This window comes from Lycorma delicatula, chromosome 1 (genome assembly GCF_047948215.1).
Source record: "Lycorma delicatula isolate Av1 chromosome 1, ASM4794821v1, whole genome shotgun sequence".
NCBI classification, from domain to species: Eukaryota; Metazoa; Arthropoda; class Insecta; order Hemiptera; family Fulgoridae; genus Lycorma; species Lycorma delicatula.
In genome coordinates this window covers 272,131,056-272,150,739 of record NC_134455.1, presented here as the reverse complement: position 1 = coordinate 272,150,739, position 19,684 = coordinate 272,131,056, and the positions used below count along the sequence as shown (strand labels likewise).

Here is a 19,684-nt window from a genome sequence, read left to right as displayed (position 1 = left end):
TCATTAAACCACTATTCAATAATCAACAAGGTGTTGTCTTTATTCTTCACCTATGAAAATACAGTCCAACCTCGCTCTAAAATCTACCAACATTTCATGGTCCTCACGGGCAGGATCTAACAATATATATATATTTTAATTTAAATATATTAATTTAAATATATTGATTTATTAATAATTATTAACCTCTGATTGTAAAAATATTTTTATAATAATACTTCAATAACAAACAAAATTTTTACAAATCAGAAGTTATTAGTAAAATAAAATTTTATGTACTTTTCATTTTAATTCAAAAATTTTTACAGAAGTTAATTATTAAAAAAAAGGTTAAAAAATAATATGTGTATATTAAAGTTGGATTCAAACTGATGTGTGCGTGGTTACGGATCCAACACATTCTCACTTACACCAAATTACTTGAGCGATGTGAAACAAAATTAATATATAAACTAATATAAAATGTTTATATGGACAGCACCACATGCAATTGTGTAACTGCCCACTTTATTAAAGAATTGGACCTTTAGTACCTCAGTGTGGAAAAAGATTGCCTTTAGGTGAATTCAACATAATTTTTTCACAAAAAGATTAAATATGATTATGAGATCTTTGTATGGTAGCAGACAGCCTATGTAAGATTTTTTAACACGGTCTTGCAAAAGGAACTCTACATGGGGGTTGACATATACTGAGGAGCTTTATCAGATTTCACTGAAATTAAAAAATTCATCTGGTAAAAATAAATATAAAACTGAAACTGCTACAAACGAGCTATTTTGAATTATTTATATAGGTTAATTTCTTGGCCTATTGCCAAAACTGATTTTAATGAAACATGCAAGTGAGGTTATTTTTAACAACTGAAATATATTCTACTCTTTACAAAAATGTATGGGTTAACAATACTTAAAAAAATAATTTCATCTTTTACAATCTTTTAAATAAATTTTAATTATATTTTAATTTAATTTTATTTGAACTTATTAAATTTAGTAATTTTCAAAACCTAAACTATCCTGCTGCCATTTTGGATACGGACATCATATCAACTTTTTTATTAATTCCACTTTTCTTGTCTTACAGAGACCTTTAAAATAATGTATCACACAAAGGGTGTTACCATTTAAAACATTTGAATTACAACACCTGGGGTTCCATACTTTTGACTCACTCTGTATATTGGATTAATGCCAAATTTCCTGCTACAATATATAATGTGCTAACTATAAATTTTTACCATCAAAAATGTGAAAAGCTTATTTAACTGGAAAAAATTATATATTAACATGTTAAAATTCTATAAAGTGAAAGACTTCGGTAACTGGTAAGTCGCTGTTTAGTGTCAAATTCAACCATCTGGGTAAGAACAAAGCATTACAAATAGTGTTAATTATTACATTATATACTAATATGTAATAACAATTCATAATGTAACAAAAAATAATGCTAGATCTGCTGTGCTAACTGATAACTTCTGTGGTACATAATTTTTTTTTAAATTGTAATTTTGTACAGGCTTTTGCTCCATTTAGGCAATTGAAACGAACGCACTCACACTGCATTTGATTCAAGAGTGTGTTTAAATTTACTCTCAATCCTAAAATTATATTTTGATAATTCAGAGTTCAGTATCACATCAGAGATTCATTTACTATAGCTGCCAGTGACTGAAGCAAGAAAAGGCCAATACAAAATGACAAATAACATGTAATTTTACTATATCTTTTTAGCTTTAAATTATTTAGCAGATTTGTTTTGTGTAGACTTTTCTGCTCATTTTGCTTATGCCACCAAATTAACGTTAATAATATACCATATAGTACACAATTCTAGAATGTAATTCAGACTGAATATAGGCAAAAAAAGTTAATTAATTACACTGCCCAACAATGAAAATGTTTCAGGCTCAAAAATAACTTATTCTTATATATTTCCATCTGCTGAATTCAAAAATCACCATAAAAATGACAGATTAGCTCTTGCTTTGGAGATACAATGACATGTCATTCTTTACCCAATCTACATTTTTAGTTTTGGGATAATTTTGTTTTTGGAGTTGTCACACCTGTTAAATGAAAAAACACCACTGATCTCTATATAACTGCTTAGGGGATCCCGTGAATTGGAAATTGGTAAAATTTGATAAATAAACTAGTGCCACTAAATGAGTGGTAGAACTAAATAAAATGAAATGGTTTTTCATAAATAATAAAGAATATTAAGTATATACAGCAGTCGTAAAACTACTGGCTAATTTGGTTATCTGACTTGAGTAAAATAAACATTTCTACCATCACAATTATGGTCGTGGAAGCGTACAGTAGTTTTATTTAGTTCCCAACATCTCATTCTGCAGTACTGGAGTATGCTTCAATATTGAACACTTAATTGTATTTTACGCCATAAGGATCCCCTATGCAGTTATATAGAGATCAGTGCAAAACACAATGTTCTTCAGGTGTTTGTAGGTTATAAACATTATTACTGTTGCTGTGACCGAGTCCTATAATGTTTGTGTTGTAATTAGTGCCGAATTTCTAGTTTTTGAGTGCCTTTGAAGTGAAAAATTTGTTAAATCAAAATGCCATGAAAATATGTAAATTCAGTTAATAATGTCTGTTACATTTGTGGTGAAATAATATTTTTGTCACAAAAATGCAATCTGACACTTTTGTGAAGACTTATCCGCTTATCTAACTTATCTAACACTTTTTATCAGCATTACTTTGGTGTAGCTTGCCCAAGCTGAATTGGCACAGATCTGATGAACAGCATAACTGTATATCTTGCTGCCCAACAAGCACGGGTTTATAATACTACTCGATTAGACAGTGTATATACGGTACAACTATTGCTTATAGTAATCGATGAACAAATTCACGTCTTGTATTTATTAGTTACTTATTTAATCCTGAGTTTTTATATTATTAAATTAATAATTTATTTCTTTATTAGATATTGAAACAGATGTTATGCAGTAAGTACTGCAATACTCCAAGTATAGTTTGAAAGTTGTATTACTTTACAATGGCCACTGCCTTCTTTCTATTCCTGTTGGTCATGCAGTTCAAATGAAACCAAAACCCACCGGATTGGTCTAGTGGTGAACGCATCTTCACAAAACAATTGATTTGGAAGTCGAGAATTCCAGCGTTCAAGTCCTAGTTCACATGAAGGAACCTGCCGGCTTGGTGTAGAGGTGAACGGGTCTTCCCAAATCAGTTGATTTGGAAGTAGAGAGTTCACATGAAGGAGACTTGGCAATCCTCCTAGATTCAAGTAAATATGCTTACTACAAGTGGAAAATCTGTGGCGATGGAGAAAAACAGGCCTGTAAGTACTTAAGAGACAAATTTCCTACATTAAATGATGCAAAAGTTAAGGAAGGTATTATTTTTGTTGGGCCACAAATTCTATAACTTGTAAAGGATTGTGCGTTTGACCGAATTTTGGAGGGGGAAAGAAAAGAAAGTTTGGGAAGTATTAAAGGGAGTCATTCATGGATTTTTAGACAAAAAAATTGATGAAAACTACAGTCAGTTGGTGACAGTACTTCTGCAAACATACCATCAACTTGGATGCAACATGTCCCTTAAAATCCATTTTCTCCATTCGCACCTGGACTTTTCCTCCTGGTTGTAGAGTTGTCAGTGATGAACACAGAGAAAGATTCCATCAGGGTATTTCTGTAATGGAACAAAGATATCACAGCCTTTGGAATGCAGCAATGCTTGCGGATTACTGCTGGTCTGTGTGCAGGGATGGTCCATAACTCACAACATAAAAGCCAAAAGACAATGGTCTCATGAAGCCACCACATGATTCTCTTCAGATCCAACCAACTGCCAGGTACTCTTCCATCAATTAAGAACTCTGTCATTTAAGAATTAATCTTCCATCAATTAAAAAAATGTCAAATGGGCTTTCTATGTTGTTGGTATTAATTAAAATGTATTGTTTTCTCTTAATCTGTTAAAATAAAATACTTCCACCTGTTGTATATCACAGAAACTAGGGCTAACAAAAGTTTTTCTTTGTCATACTCATTTTTCTCAACCCAAAATTAGTAAGATTTGACTCATGAAGTGAAGGATGCAATCAAAAAAAAAAAATTTTTGTTGGGCAGTGTTACTTCAGAAGTACCTAAAATATATTAAGTAACTGTGAGGAGGAAATGTTATTTCAATGAATAAGTTACAGACAATGAGTCATTAGGTAGTAATCATTATGAGGTAAAGTAAAATTCGCTTTTCAAACTTATAAACAGTTGACATTTTTAAAACATTTTTTTTATGCATATATTTATAGACATCATTTATTTACTCGCAACTTATTTTACAAACCACCTACCTAGTAAAAAAAAAATCTCTTTCGGCATGCCGGAAGGCAAAGGTAGATTTCACCACTGTTAAGTAGGGGATAAAAAAGATTTCCACCTTAAAGTTAAGAAAAAATTCAAATTTACTTAATACGACAATGGTTGCATGTGAAAAAAGGTTTCACATGTTTAGCATATGACAACCCCCATACTCTTACAATTCCAGCAACATTTTGGTCATCCCTTGCCATAAGGATTGGTCATATCACAAATTGTTACGGACAAAAGTTTTAGGTAATGTTTAAAGGACTAACGACCACTTTAAACCGATTCAATACTGTGACTATTAAAGGAGGTATGATTCTTTTTTTGTCTTTGAAACCCTTTTTTCCATTCCCTGGGCCAATGGTTGGTGATGCAAAAAAACTTTACTTAGATAAGTTTTAGGCCCTTATACAAAGAAGAGTAGGAACTTTAAAGGAATTCAATATTTTACTTAAAAAGAAAGTTATGGTGTTTTTATTTTATTTTCCAAAAAAACCCCCACTTTCACTCCCATGGTCCAATTTTAACCATTAACTAACTCAACTTTTGTGTCATATTTTATGTATCAATTTGAAAATGAGATATATATAAATGTATATATAAACTTTTGAACAGAGTTGTTTTGGGGTCTGGGGATGTAACGCGAAGATATGCTGAAATTTTCCAGAAGTTGAATTGTTGTACCCATCACAACAGGTTTTCTGATGAAATCCACCCAAAAATTTTAAAAAGCTTTATTTTTAGAATTTTGATTAAATCATTTCTCCTACTTAAAATAAAAGTTACTCAAACTGTATTTCACACCTTATAAATTATTAAATTATCTTATAAATTATTTTTGGGGTCAGCTTTTTTGAGTAGGCATTGATAGTAATACACAATGAGCCCACCATCCAGATGAAACCATCTATTGCTGCTAATTCATACATAGCTTTCTATAAATAAATTACAATTCATGTTAATAACTAAATAAAAATATAAGGGAAAGTAATCTAACTAGATATTTTTATGCATCACAGATCTAAAAAAAAAAACTTTAATCTAAAGCACTGAAGTGAATTGAACAAGGCAATCAAGTTGAACAATTTGTTTGTAAATGAGGAACTTGCTTATACTTTCAGTCCATGAGGAAAGAAATAATATTTGCTCCATTAATAAAAAAAATATTTAATTCAAAATATAAACATTAATTAAACACAAAAATTACACATACTATTTTTACATACAATTACAACCAATCCTTTCATTATCCATGTTAGGTCAGGAAAAACATGACAAATCAAAATAATATTAGGTATATTATAATAATAATTTTAATAGTAAATAAATATTATTACTATCAACTAGTCAACGTCACATTAAATTTTAAACAATAAAACAGTACTTACAATGGTGTTGCCATGTCTACTAAGAGCCAATAGCAGAATATCAGTGAAAATATATGATGATGAAATATTAACCCTTCCCAAGCATCACAAAAAACCAACCTTTGTAAACCAAGCAGCACAAGTATGCTTATTCACAAGTGCTATTACAATCACAAATACTATTACAATTACCATAACAGATACTATTCACAAGTATACTACTTATGAATTGAAAAGTGACTGCAACTTAATGAGCCATTTCTATATATAATGTTGATTACTGAATTTAACTGCACTCTATTGTTACTAGATCTCAGCCCAAATCAATACATTAATTTCTAAATAGACTACTTAAAACTCATTGTAATATTTATATTGCATAAAGTCTGTTATAGATGAGTTTTGGTGAGGTTATAAACAGACTACACAATCAGTAAATAGTATTTTGTTGTATTTTTTCTACTAAAAAATTATTCAGATATTTTTTATGATGACACCAGAATTTATGATTTAGAATCATATTTATGGTGTGATTGGGGAATACTACAACCCCCTACAAATTAGCTCTGACTAATTCAAGAATGTCTGTATCCATATTGAGGCAGTACACATATCATTTATTAACTAAACTAAACAATTAAAAATAATTAAGTTCCAGAAAAACTAAAAATAGATATAATCATTAAGTAAAGCAAAAGAAATTGATATTTTATTTCATATAAAATGTATGAAATTAAAAAAAATAAATAAAATAAAAGATGATTACGGTAATAACAATTAAATGCATATTAGAAAAAAAGGTACTTATTTGACAAAGTGTTTCCAATATTGAAGAAGTAGCAGTGAAAAATCTGAGCGAGTCCAACATTAAAAGAAAGAAACATTTAGTGACAGTTCACAGCAAAATAATGTTTTTTTTTTAAACTGATAATTACTATAGTTTGTAATTTAACTTTATCAGATAATTACAATAAGAATCATTAAACAGAAAAATAAATCAACTTTAGTACACAAAATTACTAACAGTTTTGCGGAAATAGGCTTATTATTATTATCATCATCTTATAAAAAAAATTTAGTGGAACTGTAAAAAAAAATGTAAAAACTATACATTCATAATTCAATTATGAGAAGAATGAACTTGTAATTATAACTTATAAAACACAAATACTATTGGCAAAAACAAAATAAAAACCATAAACTAATTTTCAAATTGTTAATAATTTACTAATGTTATTTATATAATTAAATAATTGTAACTCAATCACCATCCAGTATAAATTAAGTAATCAGATTTATTAGTATATTTTTTAGCAAAATATTTTCCATCTTCTGTTGGTGCTGAGAAAGCAAAATCATCCACAGACAAACAATAACTGAAGAAAAATGACTTTCTGAAAGCAGAAAACAATATTAATTATATTTACTGTGGTTCCAAAGTACTTTGTACATTACAACATTCGTTATAAACAATTATCTGCTCAGCAATTTCAACTGAAAATTTTAGTACGTTATTTTATGCTAAATTCAAAAGTAATTACAAGGGCTGTTTTTTTTTTCAACCTCTGATCATGCATCTAAGTAAACAAGAGACAGGCAGGAAGGAGCCAGGTCTGTACGATTGTGCCCCCCCACCACCAATGCGGCTCCATTGCATCAGCCTGAGCTGAGTTACAAGCAATTGAACATGGCCACTACAATCAATGCGCCTGCCAGGTGCGCTGCAAAGTGCAATACGTTTTTTTGCAAGCAGAATGATGTAGCACTGCTGAAATCCATCGCAGAATGAACCTAGTGTATGATGAAAACTTTGAATGCCATTACTATTTGATGGCACCCTTCCCAAGCATTACAAAAAACCAACCTTTGTAATCCAAGCAGCACAAGTATACTTATGAAAATGGCTCTGATAAAGTTTTCACCATATACTAGGCTCATTCTGCGATGAAGTTCATTATGTTAGCACTCATTCCTGTATATGAATGGTGTAGGAAATTTAAAGGGCAAACAGACATCCATGACAAAGGTGGGCAAGGATGCAAGTCTGTTGCTACTGTATGCCTGGTTGAGCATGTTTTTGATTTTGTCCGCAACAAAGAGATTTACAATAAGTGAACTTTCTACAGAAATCCCAGAAATTTCAAGATCTTCTCTGTACACAATTGTGACTAAAGACCTAGGATACCGAAAATTGTGTGTTGGGTCCAAAAAATGTTGAGTGACGATCACAAGACTCAGCGAATGGCATCAGCCTTAATGTTTCTTACATGTTACGATAACGAGGGGGAAGAGTTCTTAATGTCTATAGTTACTGGCCATGAGACTTGAAACCAGTATGACAATCCAGAAACCAAAAAATAGTCTTAAGTAGTGGCTACAGTTTTTTGGGACCATAAAGGTGCATGTTGGTAGACTTTATGAAGCAGAGGACAGCAATTAAAAAGAAGTTTATTGTGAATTTTTACATTGCCTCCACAGAGCAATCCAGAACAAACAAAGAGGCATGTTCTTGTCTGGCACGGTTTTGATCCACAAGAATGCACAACCACACTGTGCCAACGTGATGCAAGACTGTCTCAAACAATTAAAGTGGGAAATTTTCAACCATCCGCCATACAGTCCAGATCTAGCAATTTTCACCTCTTTCAAGAATTGAAGACATGGTAGGGCGGGCGGGCAACACTTTGCCACCAATGAAGAACTTCAGGAGGCTGTCAAGACACACCTTACCTCACTGGCAGCAAACTTCTTTATGTCACTGTCTATTTTTATAGCCCATTGGAAGGTGAAAAAAAAACAGCCCCTGTAAAATAGCAGAAACATGTTACCATATTTTCATTCATTTAAGTCACACAACGATTATGTTTTTTATAAGGAAATTACTGTTAATATCAATTGGAAGATTTGTTTTTCTGATATTAAAATGTCAAAAAGAAACAGGTTATTTAATTTGTAAACAGGTAAATGTTAAAGAATGTTTAGTTTACTCAGTAAAGTATATATGAGTCATTATTTGCATTTTCTTTTCAGTGTAGTGGTGGACCCACGTTTTATTGCAGGTCATAATACAACCCAAAAATGGCTCTTCTTCTTCCTCAAACTGATTCAGAAGCCACTGACATTTGTCTTTCCAAATTTCTCTGTGCCTCAGTGAAAAGACACGGAACCCACCTAACAGTTTGTTGTATCCAAGAGTGTCTGACAATGCTGTATGCACACGCCCAATACTTATGCCTACCTCTGATGTAATTTCAGAGACAGTCACTTTCCAGAAGGTCACAAAAGCCCTGATTGTCATCATAGAAGCTGGTCCGCAGACTATGTGCATAACTTTAATTCTCCACTGCATCACGGCCACTTCAAAATCTTTTGGTCCATCAAACACTTGAGTTTTTGACTGGGTTGCATTTCCAAACTGCATGGAGTAGAGTAAAATTTTAGAAGAGTTGACACCTTTGTTGGCAAGAAATCAAATTATAATTTGTTGCGTAACAGATGATATCTCCTGCTGAAACATTCTGCTACTGATGTGGAAATGTGGCCTACGGACATAGCTGGCCAGTTGAAATGAACTTATATTTAAATGACCATCCACACACACAGTATGTCTGAAGAGTTCATGAACTTAATTTTTGTAGTCTATACAAGTAGTGCCATCTCTTGGACAACCAAGGAACTATGTAGTACAATAACTGATGAGTGAGTGTACAAAATTTCTTCACGTTTCGTCACTCCAGTCTCCAGTTATATTTGGCCACGTACGTTCTGTTCATGTGACCTTGTGCAAGCTCGTGACATACAAAAAAGAACTGCAATAACATTTTGTTCCAAATTCAAAAATCTTTCTTTGATACTTATTGTATGATACAGCAAGCATTCAGTGATGAGGCTGCATCTCGTACTACAACATACACATGGTGGAAGTAATTTAAAGACAGTAGAGAGTCGATGGATGATGAAGAACAAAGAGGGAGGCCGTCAACAACTATTCACGACAAAAACATTGTGAAAGTGTGCGTGCAACTGGTAAACCATGAATTCTAAATTATATTTGGAAGAAATGAAATGCCTAACGCTTTGCATTTGTCGAATCTGGCCCAAGTACCGGGATCTGAGCAGCTGGACTCTCTTGATACAATGCCTCGGCACACATGGCAACTGTTTTAACATGTTATTACGCAGAAAATCAAATCACCATCATATCCCACCCACCCTATTCACCAGACTTGGCTCCAGCAGACTATTTTTTCCTTAAGTTGAAGATGAAAGGCCACTTTTTCGACATTCCGGCCATCCAAAGGGCTTGCACTGAGCAGTTGAAAGCGATCTCACAAAGTGATTTCTCCAGAGCCTCTGATGTGCTCTACTGATGTTGCAATGAGTGTATAACTAGAGAAGGGTTCTATGTAGAGAGCTGATTTGAGTAAATTCATTTATCTTTAAATCTTTATTTTTATTTAATTTAGTTTGGGAACTTTTCAGACATATTGTGTATGGTGGCCCAAGATAAACTGAACCCAAAGCAAGAGAATATAAATGAAATGTATATTATGCAAGTAGATGAAAGACAAAAACACTCTTAAATTGGTTTCTACAGGTATTGCTGGAAATATTGACCACCATGGTCCAGGCACAGTTTGACCTGATGAATCACATTTAGTGCAACTTGCTGTAACTTGTCCTGTTGGATGTTGGTGATGGCATTGCATATATTTTGTTACAGTGTGTCAAGAGTTCATGGATTGCTCTGATAAATATTGCCCTTCGGGTTGCCCCAGAAATAAAAATCACTACTGGACAGATCAGACAACCATGGAGGCCATAGATCCTTTGAGAACAGTCCTGTCAGGTGTGAAAACTAGTGCACTGCTTCCAAGGAAGCTGTGCTGTTGTACCATCATGATGGTAATATGTCATTCATCTGGTGTCAGTTGCTTTACGAAGGACTGGTCGATGTCGGCAGTGTAACACACTCTGTGTCTGAAGAAAATGAGTCCAATGATTCTTGACCCTTATACAGCATACCACACTCCACTCTTTACATCATGCAGTGGTAGCTTGAATATTTGTCATAGGTTTTCAACACACCAATATGCAAACTAACATAGTCACCAACATAGAACAGTGAAGCCTCATCTGTCGTGAAGTAGAGATATGGATCTAGTAAACCACTTTCGATCTCCTGCAACAGCCATGTGCAATCCCATACACGTTTATCATGGTCTATAGGCTACAACTCTTGTAAAACCATGATCTCATATGGCTTCAAGTTCAGGTCTTTTAGAATGCTCGAGCATGTTGTTCACCGGAGAATATCGTCCTTCTATGCCTCTCCTTTTTACAGGTGGGTATGAATGCTTCTTATCAAGCACAGATCCAGTTCGCTCAGATTTCTTTATGAGCTCGTGTATGGATGACTTGGCAAATGGATCACTATTGAACAGCGCACGTAATTCTTCATGCCCTCCTTTGATCGATCTGCCCTGTACATAATATTCCTTGATGATAAATATTCTGGCATACTTCATTAGCAGCATATTCATATTTACATTGGTGGTTGACTTTATCTCAACCGCTTTCCTTCACAGCTTCAGGTCGTCTTTCCCACTCCAGCGTTTTCACCAATCACCATTCAAGGTCAATGTGCGTCACAGCTTGCTGCATGGCATTTGAAATGTTACTGCTTGTTGCTATTTTAAATACAATAACATCTTTCAGTTTCTCCTCTCCCATGTCTGATTAGGTTTACCTTGAGCCACCACCCAGTATATATATATATATATATATATATATATATATAGTCAAATATAGTTTTATTTTTCAACAGTCTCCTTTCAAGTCAATACACTTTTTCCACCGATGCTCTAACCTCTCTAACCCTTCCAAATATTAGCTGGCATCTTTCTCCACAAAATAGGTGTTTACGTATGTGACAACCTCCTCGTCTGATGAAAATCTCTTTCCTTCAAGCGAACCTTTTAAGGTTAGGAAACAAGAAAAAGTTGCTTGAGGCCAGATCTGGTGAACACTGTGAGTGGTCAACCAATTCAAGTACAATTCGTGAATTTTAGCCATGGCAACCTTCAAATTGTGAGCAGGAGCATTGTCCTGATGGAAAAGAACTTTTCTTCTTCAAATGTGGTTGGTTTTTGCAATTTCTGCTTTCAGCTTGTTAAGTAATGATGCATAATACTTATTGTCCCATTATTGTTTTACCTTTTTGGAGATGATCAATAAACAAAATTCCATTACTATTCCAAAAAGCAGTAGTTTCAGAGCAGATTCACCCTTTGTAATCCACTGTTTTAATTATTGTTTCATTTCAGGAGTGTAGTGTTGGATCCACGTTTCATCTACAGTTATGAATGTACGCAAAAAAATCTGATTTGTTTTGCTTAAACTGTTCCTGCAGCACCTTGGAGATATTCATTCAAATGCGTTTTTGATCCAAAGTGAACAAACACGGCATCCAATGCACAGATAGCTTACACTTATCCAATTCTTCAGTTAATATATGACAAACACGTTCTTTCGATATGCCCATAGCCTCTTTTATCTCTCAAACCTTAATTTTTCAGTCGCCCAGTACCATTTGGTGAACTTTTCTGAAATCGGTGGTGGTTGCAGTTTGGTCGTTCTGAACATTCATCATCAACCAAGCTGGTATACAACCATGTTTAAATTCAGCTGCCCATCTTTTCACAGTGGCAAATGATGGGGCAGAGTCCCCATAAACAGCGTCCAACTCTGTTTTAATTTGTGTAGGCATATTGCCTTTCAAATGCAAGTATTTAATCACGGCATGATAATTTTTCCATTTTCACAAAAACTCAAAATGACTTACTCAAACAATAATACTGATAAACATAATTTTTGTTTCCTAACATGCAATATATGATTTGGTTAGGGATTTAAATTTATCAAAAAATCAAGCTGAACTGTTATGATCAAGACTGCAAGGTTGGAATTTACTTCAAAAAAATACAAAGATTTTGGTCTTTCAAAGCCAACAAAAAGAACTTTCTTAGTATCTTTATTAATGAAAATAATTTGGTTTATTGCATAAATATTGATGAGCATATGTTGCACTTAGGACAAGTTCATAAACCTGAGGACTGGTGCCTTTTCAGAGATTTGTCCAAGTATAGTTTAAAAGTGGTTCTACTAAACAACAGTAACAAATATCCTTCAATACCAATTGTTATGGTATTAATTTGAAAGAGACATTTGACCAATACAGGTGTGCATTGGCAGATGAAAGTTTCTTTGCTAGCTAACACTAGAGCGAATAATTGATAAGCAACATTATTGCTGCTACTAATATACACTGCTTCTATCCACTGAAATAGATGGTGATTCAATAATCTAACCACCTCATAGACAAGTGAGAGGATTGATTTCATTTATATTTTCCAAAATTTTTGTGAGTGAAATCTGAACACAATCTCAGTTGTTTCAACTGCTTGAACTTGCTGATAAATCTCTGATCTGGTAAAGCAACAGCCACTGATCTAGCAGCTAGAATGCTCTTGCTTGCTTACAAATGGCCAGTAGGCTTTTACACAGGAAGCTCGACAGCTTTCTTCAGCCCAAGGGCTCCAGGCTTAACAGATTTTTACATCTATAATGATTCCACTGTAATAAACTGGCTGCAGTAGACAGCAAAAGATTCCAGTCCATCCTACTGAACTCAATCAAAAGTTGTAATTCACGACTGATAGTTCTTCTCAAACTTGTTAAACATTCCACTACTGTCCCTGCTATATACATTTTCTTTATGCTCATTTTCTAAATCTCTCAAGGAAGTAGACTTAATAAACTACTTTCAAAGATTTTAAATAAATGCAATTAAAAACAAACTTAAAAACCAATCACAAAAACACATGCACCTAAGCACTAGCCTAAAATTAAATGTTAAAAATAGCCTAGTATTCAACAGAAAATTAGTAAGAAAACTAAACTCACATGCAAGCACATCAACACAGACTAACAATATGTGATAAGAAAACTGTAAATTCTATAGAGTAATTTAACTTAATAAGAAAGATTAGGTTTTCCCTGCCTGACAACAATTAGGAAAACATAAATTGTTGAATACATCATTTATATTAAAAAAAATTTAGCAAGTCATATTAACTAATCAATATAAAATGTTAAGAATCATTTTATAAATAAAATACCAGTGCAGAAAACCAGTTTAATTGCAGATAAAAAAACACCATATGAGTGTTTTGATTAAACAATACCTCATTGTGTCAACAAGCCGAGATGCAATTCCTTGTCTACGATGAATAGGATGAGTCCAAATTCGACTGATACCACACTTAACCGGGAATGAATCCTCAGAACAAATGTCAATTTCTTCTTCACTTATGAGCATTTTGTATGCATGACTGATCTGTGTTGAAACAAGACAGCCAGCAATATGATTCTTAGTAATGTACAAATATACCTGGAATGAGAAAAAATGAAATTTAATACATTAATACTTTTATTAAGGGAAAAATAATACAACATACATAAACATTTGTGCAATCCTTTAGCTGATAAGTTTAATCTTCTAAGGATATGCTTTTTTTCACCCATAACACAATCACTGTTATCTCCAAAAAATAATGTATTAGCTTTCTTGTTTACCATTACATTACAGAAAACCATTATACTCATATGTACTTACCAGAAAAAAGGTTTGAACAAAAAAAAACATACAACACAGTAGTTGTATTATATATAAATAATAAATTAAATTTATCATAGAATGAATGAACTACAGTTTACATTAATTCCATGCAGTTTCTTTAACACAACTGACTAGTAATATTTAAAACTTCCCGTACTGAAAAGTTTAGTTTAGAATCTTTTTTATTTGTTAATAGTAATTATTTAAATTGTTGCATTGACTTATAAATTACCTATTATTATTCAGGTTATGTAATAATAATGAAAATAAAAACAGTAGTTTTTAATATAAGAAAATAATATCTTAATATCTTAATAATAAACTCAGTACATGTTATTAAAAATTTATTTGAGAAAGACTAAAATTTAAAGGTCTTTCAATCAGTTTACACAGCTCCTTTTGGATGCACTTGGCTCCTGATAATTCAGTGGCTCCATACACACTATATAAGCTGGCTCCACACTACATTCAGGCAGTCTTCTTCTATCAATCTTAACGAATTCAATGTACAAACACATATTCTTTAACAATGTATCATTTACAGGATCATTAAAATTATTTATATACACTTATGCATCATCTTTATTATTCATTCAAACATTAAAGGATCACATCTAATAATGAAGTAATAAATGTCTATATTTATTTAATGTTTGAACCAACAGTAAATGCATAGAGTAATTACCCTAACCGAGGTAATACACCAAGGCAGATACTACCTCGACAAGCTTAATAATGTTTGTCTCATCATTAAGAAATCTAATACATTATCTCATTACAAAAATAGAAACAGATTTATAAAAGATACATAAAAAAATTTAAAAAATAATAAAAAACATGAGTTAATTTAGTGGAATCTTAAAGGCTATTAATAAAAAATACCATAAGTGCTGTCAAAAACACAATAGAATTATCTGTTTTTAAGTGTGGAAATACATATAGCCCACTGGGTTGGTACAGTGGTTAACACCATCATCATCACAAATCAGTTGTTTAACAGCTGATTTTTGAAGTTGAAGGTTCTAAGGTTTAAATCTTAGTAAAAGTTAGTTGCTCTAATAAAAATTCAAATACAAGACAATGGATACCAATGTACTTCGTTTTTTTTTTAGCCTCCGGGACCACCATTGTTAGATATTGCTTCAGAGGATGAGATGAAATGGCAATTTTGTAGCATGTAAAAATGCCATGTCTGACTGGGATTCAAACTTCGGATGAAAGGCAGAGACACTACCACTCCTGCCACAGAGACCAGCACTTAGGAATCATCAGTCTGAGATTGTACAAGAATACATAAAATGATTTTCATTTCATACACCTCACCCTCATCTCATTGGTCCATTGAGAGTTGCTTATTGTTCACTAGTTGAATAAATTGCAACATATACATTAGGAAAGTAAAATATGTGTAGAGATGTATTACTCATTATTATTGTCATTATTCAATGACAATATGGAGACTTTTATGGTACACATACAATTAGAAAATTATCAAACTATAACAATAATTTAAATGAATCATTTGAATAAAATGGAATTTACACTTCTATTAAGCTGTTATGGTTTTTATCGAGTCAAACATTTTCTACTTCTTCATAAAGATAGTATTGGAATGTCCCTTTTTTAATTATCATAACTGCAAAATATTTTGAATAACTTCTGCATTGTCTAAGATCTGACTAAGATTTGATGACTGTAATCTATTAAATAAATTTTTTATTATTTCTAAAATGAAAATAATAAAAAATATATGAAAATTAAATAAAGCACAATGAAAATAATAATATTGTTACAAGATCAGTATAGCAGGCCTGAGTACAGGATTTTTACCAATTATTATGAAAGTAGGAAAAAATATAATAATGGGAGGAATCTAGAAAGAGACAATAAAAGAAACCTTTCTATTAAAGCTAACACGTCTGTTTAACAATTGTATTTTTTGTTAGACTGCCTGCTGGCACACAATGAACACCTGTTCATTATGGCACACAATGACAAGAGATCAGGTTTGAAATTCATGGGAACAAAAGCCTCGGTCTTCATTCTCACACCTCTACTTGGGTCCGGTCCAGCAGGTAAAGAGGCTAGAAGCATAAATATCCCTGGACGAACAGCTAAAAATGAGTACAAGCAAGATGTTACAACATCAGTCCCACAAGGGTACTTCTGCAAAGAGAAGCTCGAGACTAGATGTTATGACATCAGTTCTGAGAGGAGAGGCTTTAAGATGTGAGTTGTGTGAGTTCGGTAGAGTTCTGCGAACCAGTCCAGCGAGGTGAGTCTGCGAAACATCAGTCAACGAGAGCATTTTGTGGGGAGGACAGTGAAGGAGCAAATTTCCAGTATTAATTAATTTCAATACGATTAAGGTGACATCACGAGTAATTTAGTAAACAGGAAATACTATCGGTAAGTTACTGTAAAACTATAAGTGAAAGAAATAATGTACTAAAAATTCATTTGTAAACTGTTAGGGTAGTTTTATTTATGGACAGCAAAGGTACAAGTATTTGTAAGTGAACTTTAAACAATTGTTTATTAATACAAGACTAGTGGTTAAAAAGGGTTAAGACTAGTGGTTTCTTTTGTTAATGGGTCTGAATTCTGGTCTTCTACATATCTACCTGGAATAAATTCCAAACGATTTATTTTAAACTTTGTCTTGTGTGTAATCTCTATTTATTATTTACTATTGATATTGATTTCATACTAAAGATTTCATTTTCCTCAAAACCATCAAGATTTGGTACAAGATGAGTTTCGTTCCATCTTACACTTTCTCTATCTCCCACGATAAACTTTTCATAATATTTCAAGTGTTGGTACTTAATGTTTCAAGTGCTTAATGTTCTGTTCTTACAATTTACTTTCATTTGTTATTCATACTACAGTTTACATGCAGTTCAGCATGATAAAAAAAAAAAAAAATATTAAAATTATTTTGAAAGTATTATATTTAATTTTTTACTAGAGTATAAACAAGATATTTCATAAAAGAACAAAATTCATAAAAATAACCACTTGCCTTTAAGTTAGACATAACACGATCTTCCTCAGTAGTATAGCCAAGTTCTTCGTCAATAACTTTAAGTATACCACGTACCTTTTTCCACCATATTTTGTTATCAGTTGTCACAAGAATAATTCTATCAAGCCCATATTGACCAACTACTTTTTCATTATGCCAACCCTAAAAAAAATTTACCAAAGCGGTATTTCAATTGTATAAATCAATTTTCATATATGCATCAACAAATTTTTAAATAATGAAAAAAATTTACATTAATTTTTTTAACAAAACATAAAAAATGTAAGATGTTTAACTAAAATAAATGTAAAGATTATAGCTGTTTATTAGCAACAATTTCGTTAGTCTGCAGTATAGGAACTACTACTATCGACTTTATTATAAATCTAGCCACTAAAATATAAAATGAAGGACACAACTAATGAATTATGTATAATTTATATCTAGTAATTTCAGAGAAGATCTGATTTTAGTTAGGCAAGACAGATCTTTTTGAATACAAAATTTCAAATATACCTACTTGTTAAAGATGAAAGTAAAGTGTTAAAAATAAACTCTGATAGCATGGAAAAGAGAACAAAAACAATTTAAAAACAATAAAACAAATCAAAATATTACACACACCATTGTAAGTGTTTCTTTATGTTTCTGAAAATACTTCTTAGATTTTTATGTTAGCATTCAAAACAATTCTTATTTAAGTAATTCAGAAAAAAGTAAGTAGAGAAGATTATTATAGCTGATGATACATTTACAAATAAACAATCATTGGCTAATAAGTTAAGGGTATTTTCATAGTCCAAAATTTTAATTTGATTGATGAATTAATTCCACCACAGATGCTTACATGTGGGAATATAGAAATGGAATTTTTATAGATATGAAAAATGTCATGCAAACCTGGAAGCTTGGATGAAAGACCAACAAGCTACCACTCTGCAATGGACATTGGAAAACTTCTATAATATTAAAATGTTACTAAGCAGATATGAATCGTGGATATATTTGTTCATAATTCACATGGGTGATATTGGTTTTTCTGTTTTTGTTGTTTTGATTTTAATATAATTTTTAGTGAAAGATTTATTTCCTGGGTAGAGAGAGCTCTGATATTTTAACCAAGAATAGAGCATTAGAAATTAAAGATATACCACTTGAATCAGTAAGTTGCCTAGAAGAAATCGGTAAGTTGCCTAGACTGAATGCGCATTACACATAACATGACAATGAAGAAATATCCATAGATTTTAAAGAGTGTAATTGTTATCAAATCAAAGAAAGCAGCAACAGATAACATGAGATCTATCACAATATAGATTTAATCTCTCATGCACTGAAAATCGTTCCAAGTTTTTCTTTAACCTTTTCAGATCAGGAAGCCAGTAAAGTGGCTCTGTGCGGTGACAGTTTTAAAACGCTGTTACAAAATCATTTTATATGGGATCTAAGTCGGTTATATTTTTTTATATTCACAAAGAAATCAGTTTTATTATACAATTTGAACTATAGTTATACGAATTAAAATGTTTTATTTGGACAAGAAAGAATATGACCATTTTTTTCTCAGAAATGTGCTTGTGTGTGTGTGTGTGACTGGTGTATTATAATTGCTATGAGGGTTACGGATTTATTTATTATTTACAAAACTAGCTTATTATATTAGCAACAAAACGATGTATTGAAACACATAATAAGTTATGTTATACGGCACACACAAAAAAAAAAGGAATTTGTGGTCATAAATGTGTCACTTTTATTTGAGGCCTAATAAATCTTTTCTGACAAAAGATATCGGCATCAATGAAACACATACCGATTCGTAATGAATAACAGTATACAGTAAAAATAGTTTTTTGTCAATCCGAATAGCCTTTTAAGTGGAGGGGATTTTTATAAAACGTAGTTTTTACTGAATCTCTTTCTTTATACTAACATATGTTACTTTATTGTGTGAGTGAGTACGAGTGAACTGCAGTAAGTAACTTACTATCGCAAACCGGCGTTCCGTTGGTAATATATTATTTCATTATTTTTTTCAAAATTATATCGGTTTTTTTTATTCAGTGCGATTTTTTTCACATATAGGGCGTTTTTTTTAAATTTGTGATTTTTTTTTATTTGCCGTAATTTTTTTTTTTATCGAGACAATGAATGACGAACAGATTAGGTTTGCTCTTGACGAAGAACTTTCAGATTATGACGAAAATGACAGTGACGACCTTGAGGGCTTGGACGACATCAAA

The 19,684-nt window shown here is 32.1% G+C and overlaps 1 protein-coding gene across 1 annotated transcript in view; it reads right to left on the bottom strand.

Annotated features, from left to right (window-relative positions):
• Positions 1–5,517: 5,517 nt before the first annotated feature.
• LOC142331708 (uncharacterized) overlaps positions 5,518–19,684 on the bottom strand; it is a 54,599-nt gene continuing 40,432 nt past the window's right edge. The window contains exons 6-8 of the mRNA XM_075377749.1: positions 17,439–17,603; positions 13,980–14,185; positions 5,518–7,127 (exon numbers count right to left, since the gene is read on the bottom strand). Of these exons, the coding sequence (XP_075233864.1) occupies positions 6,998–7,127; positions 13,980–14,185; positions 17,439–17,603 (501 nt within the window). The 3' untranslated portion in view covers positions 5,518–6,997. The remainder of the gene's footprint in view (positions 7,128–13,979; positions 14,186–17,438; positions 17,604–19,684) is intronic.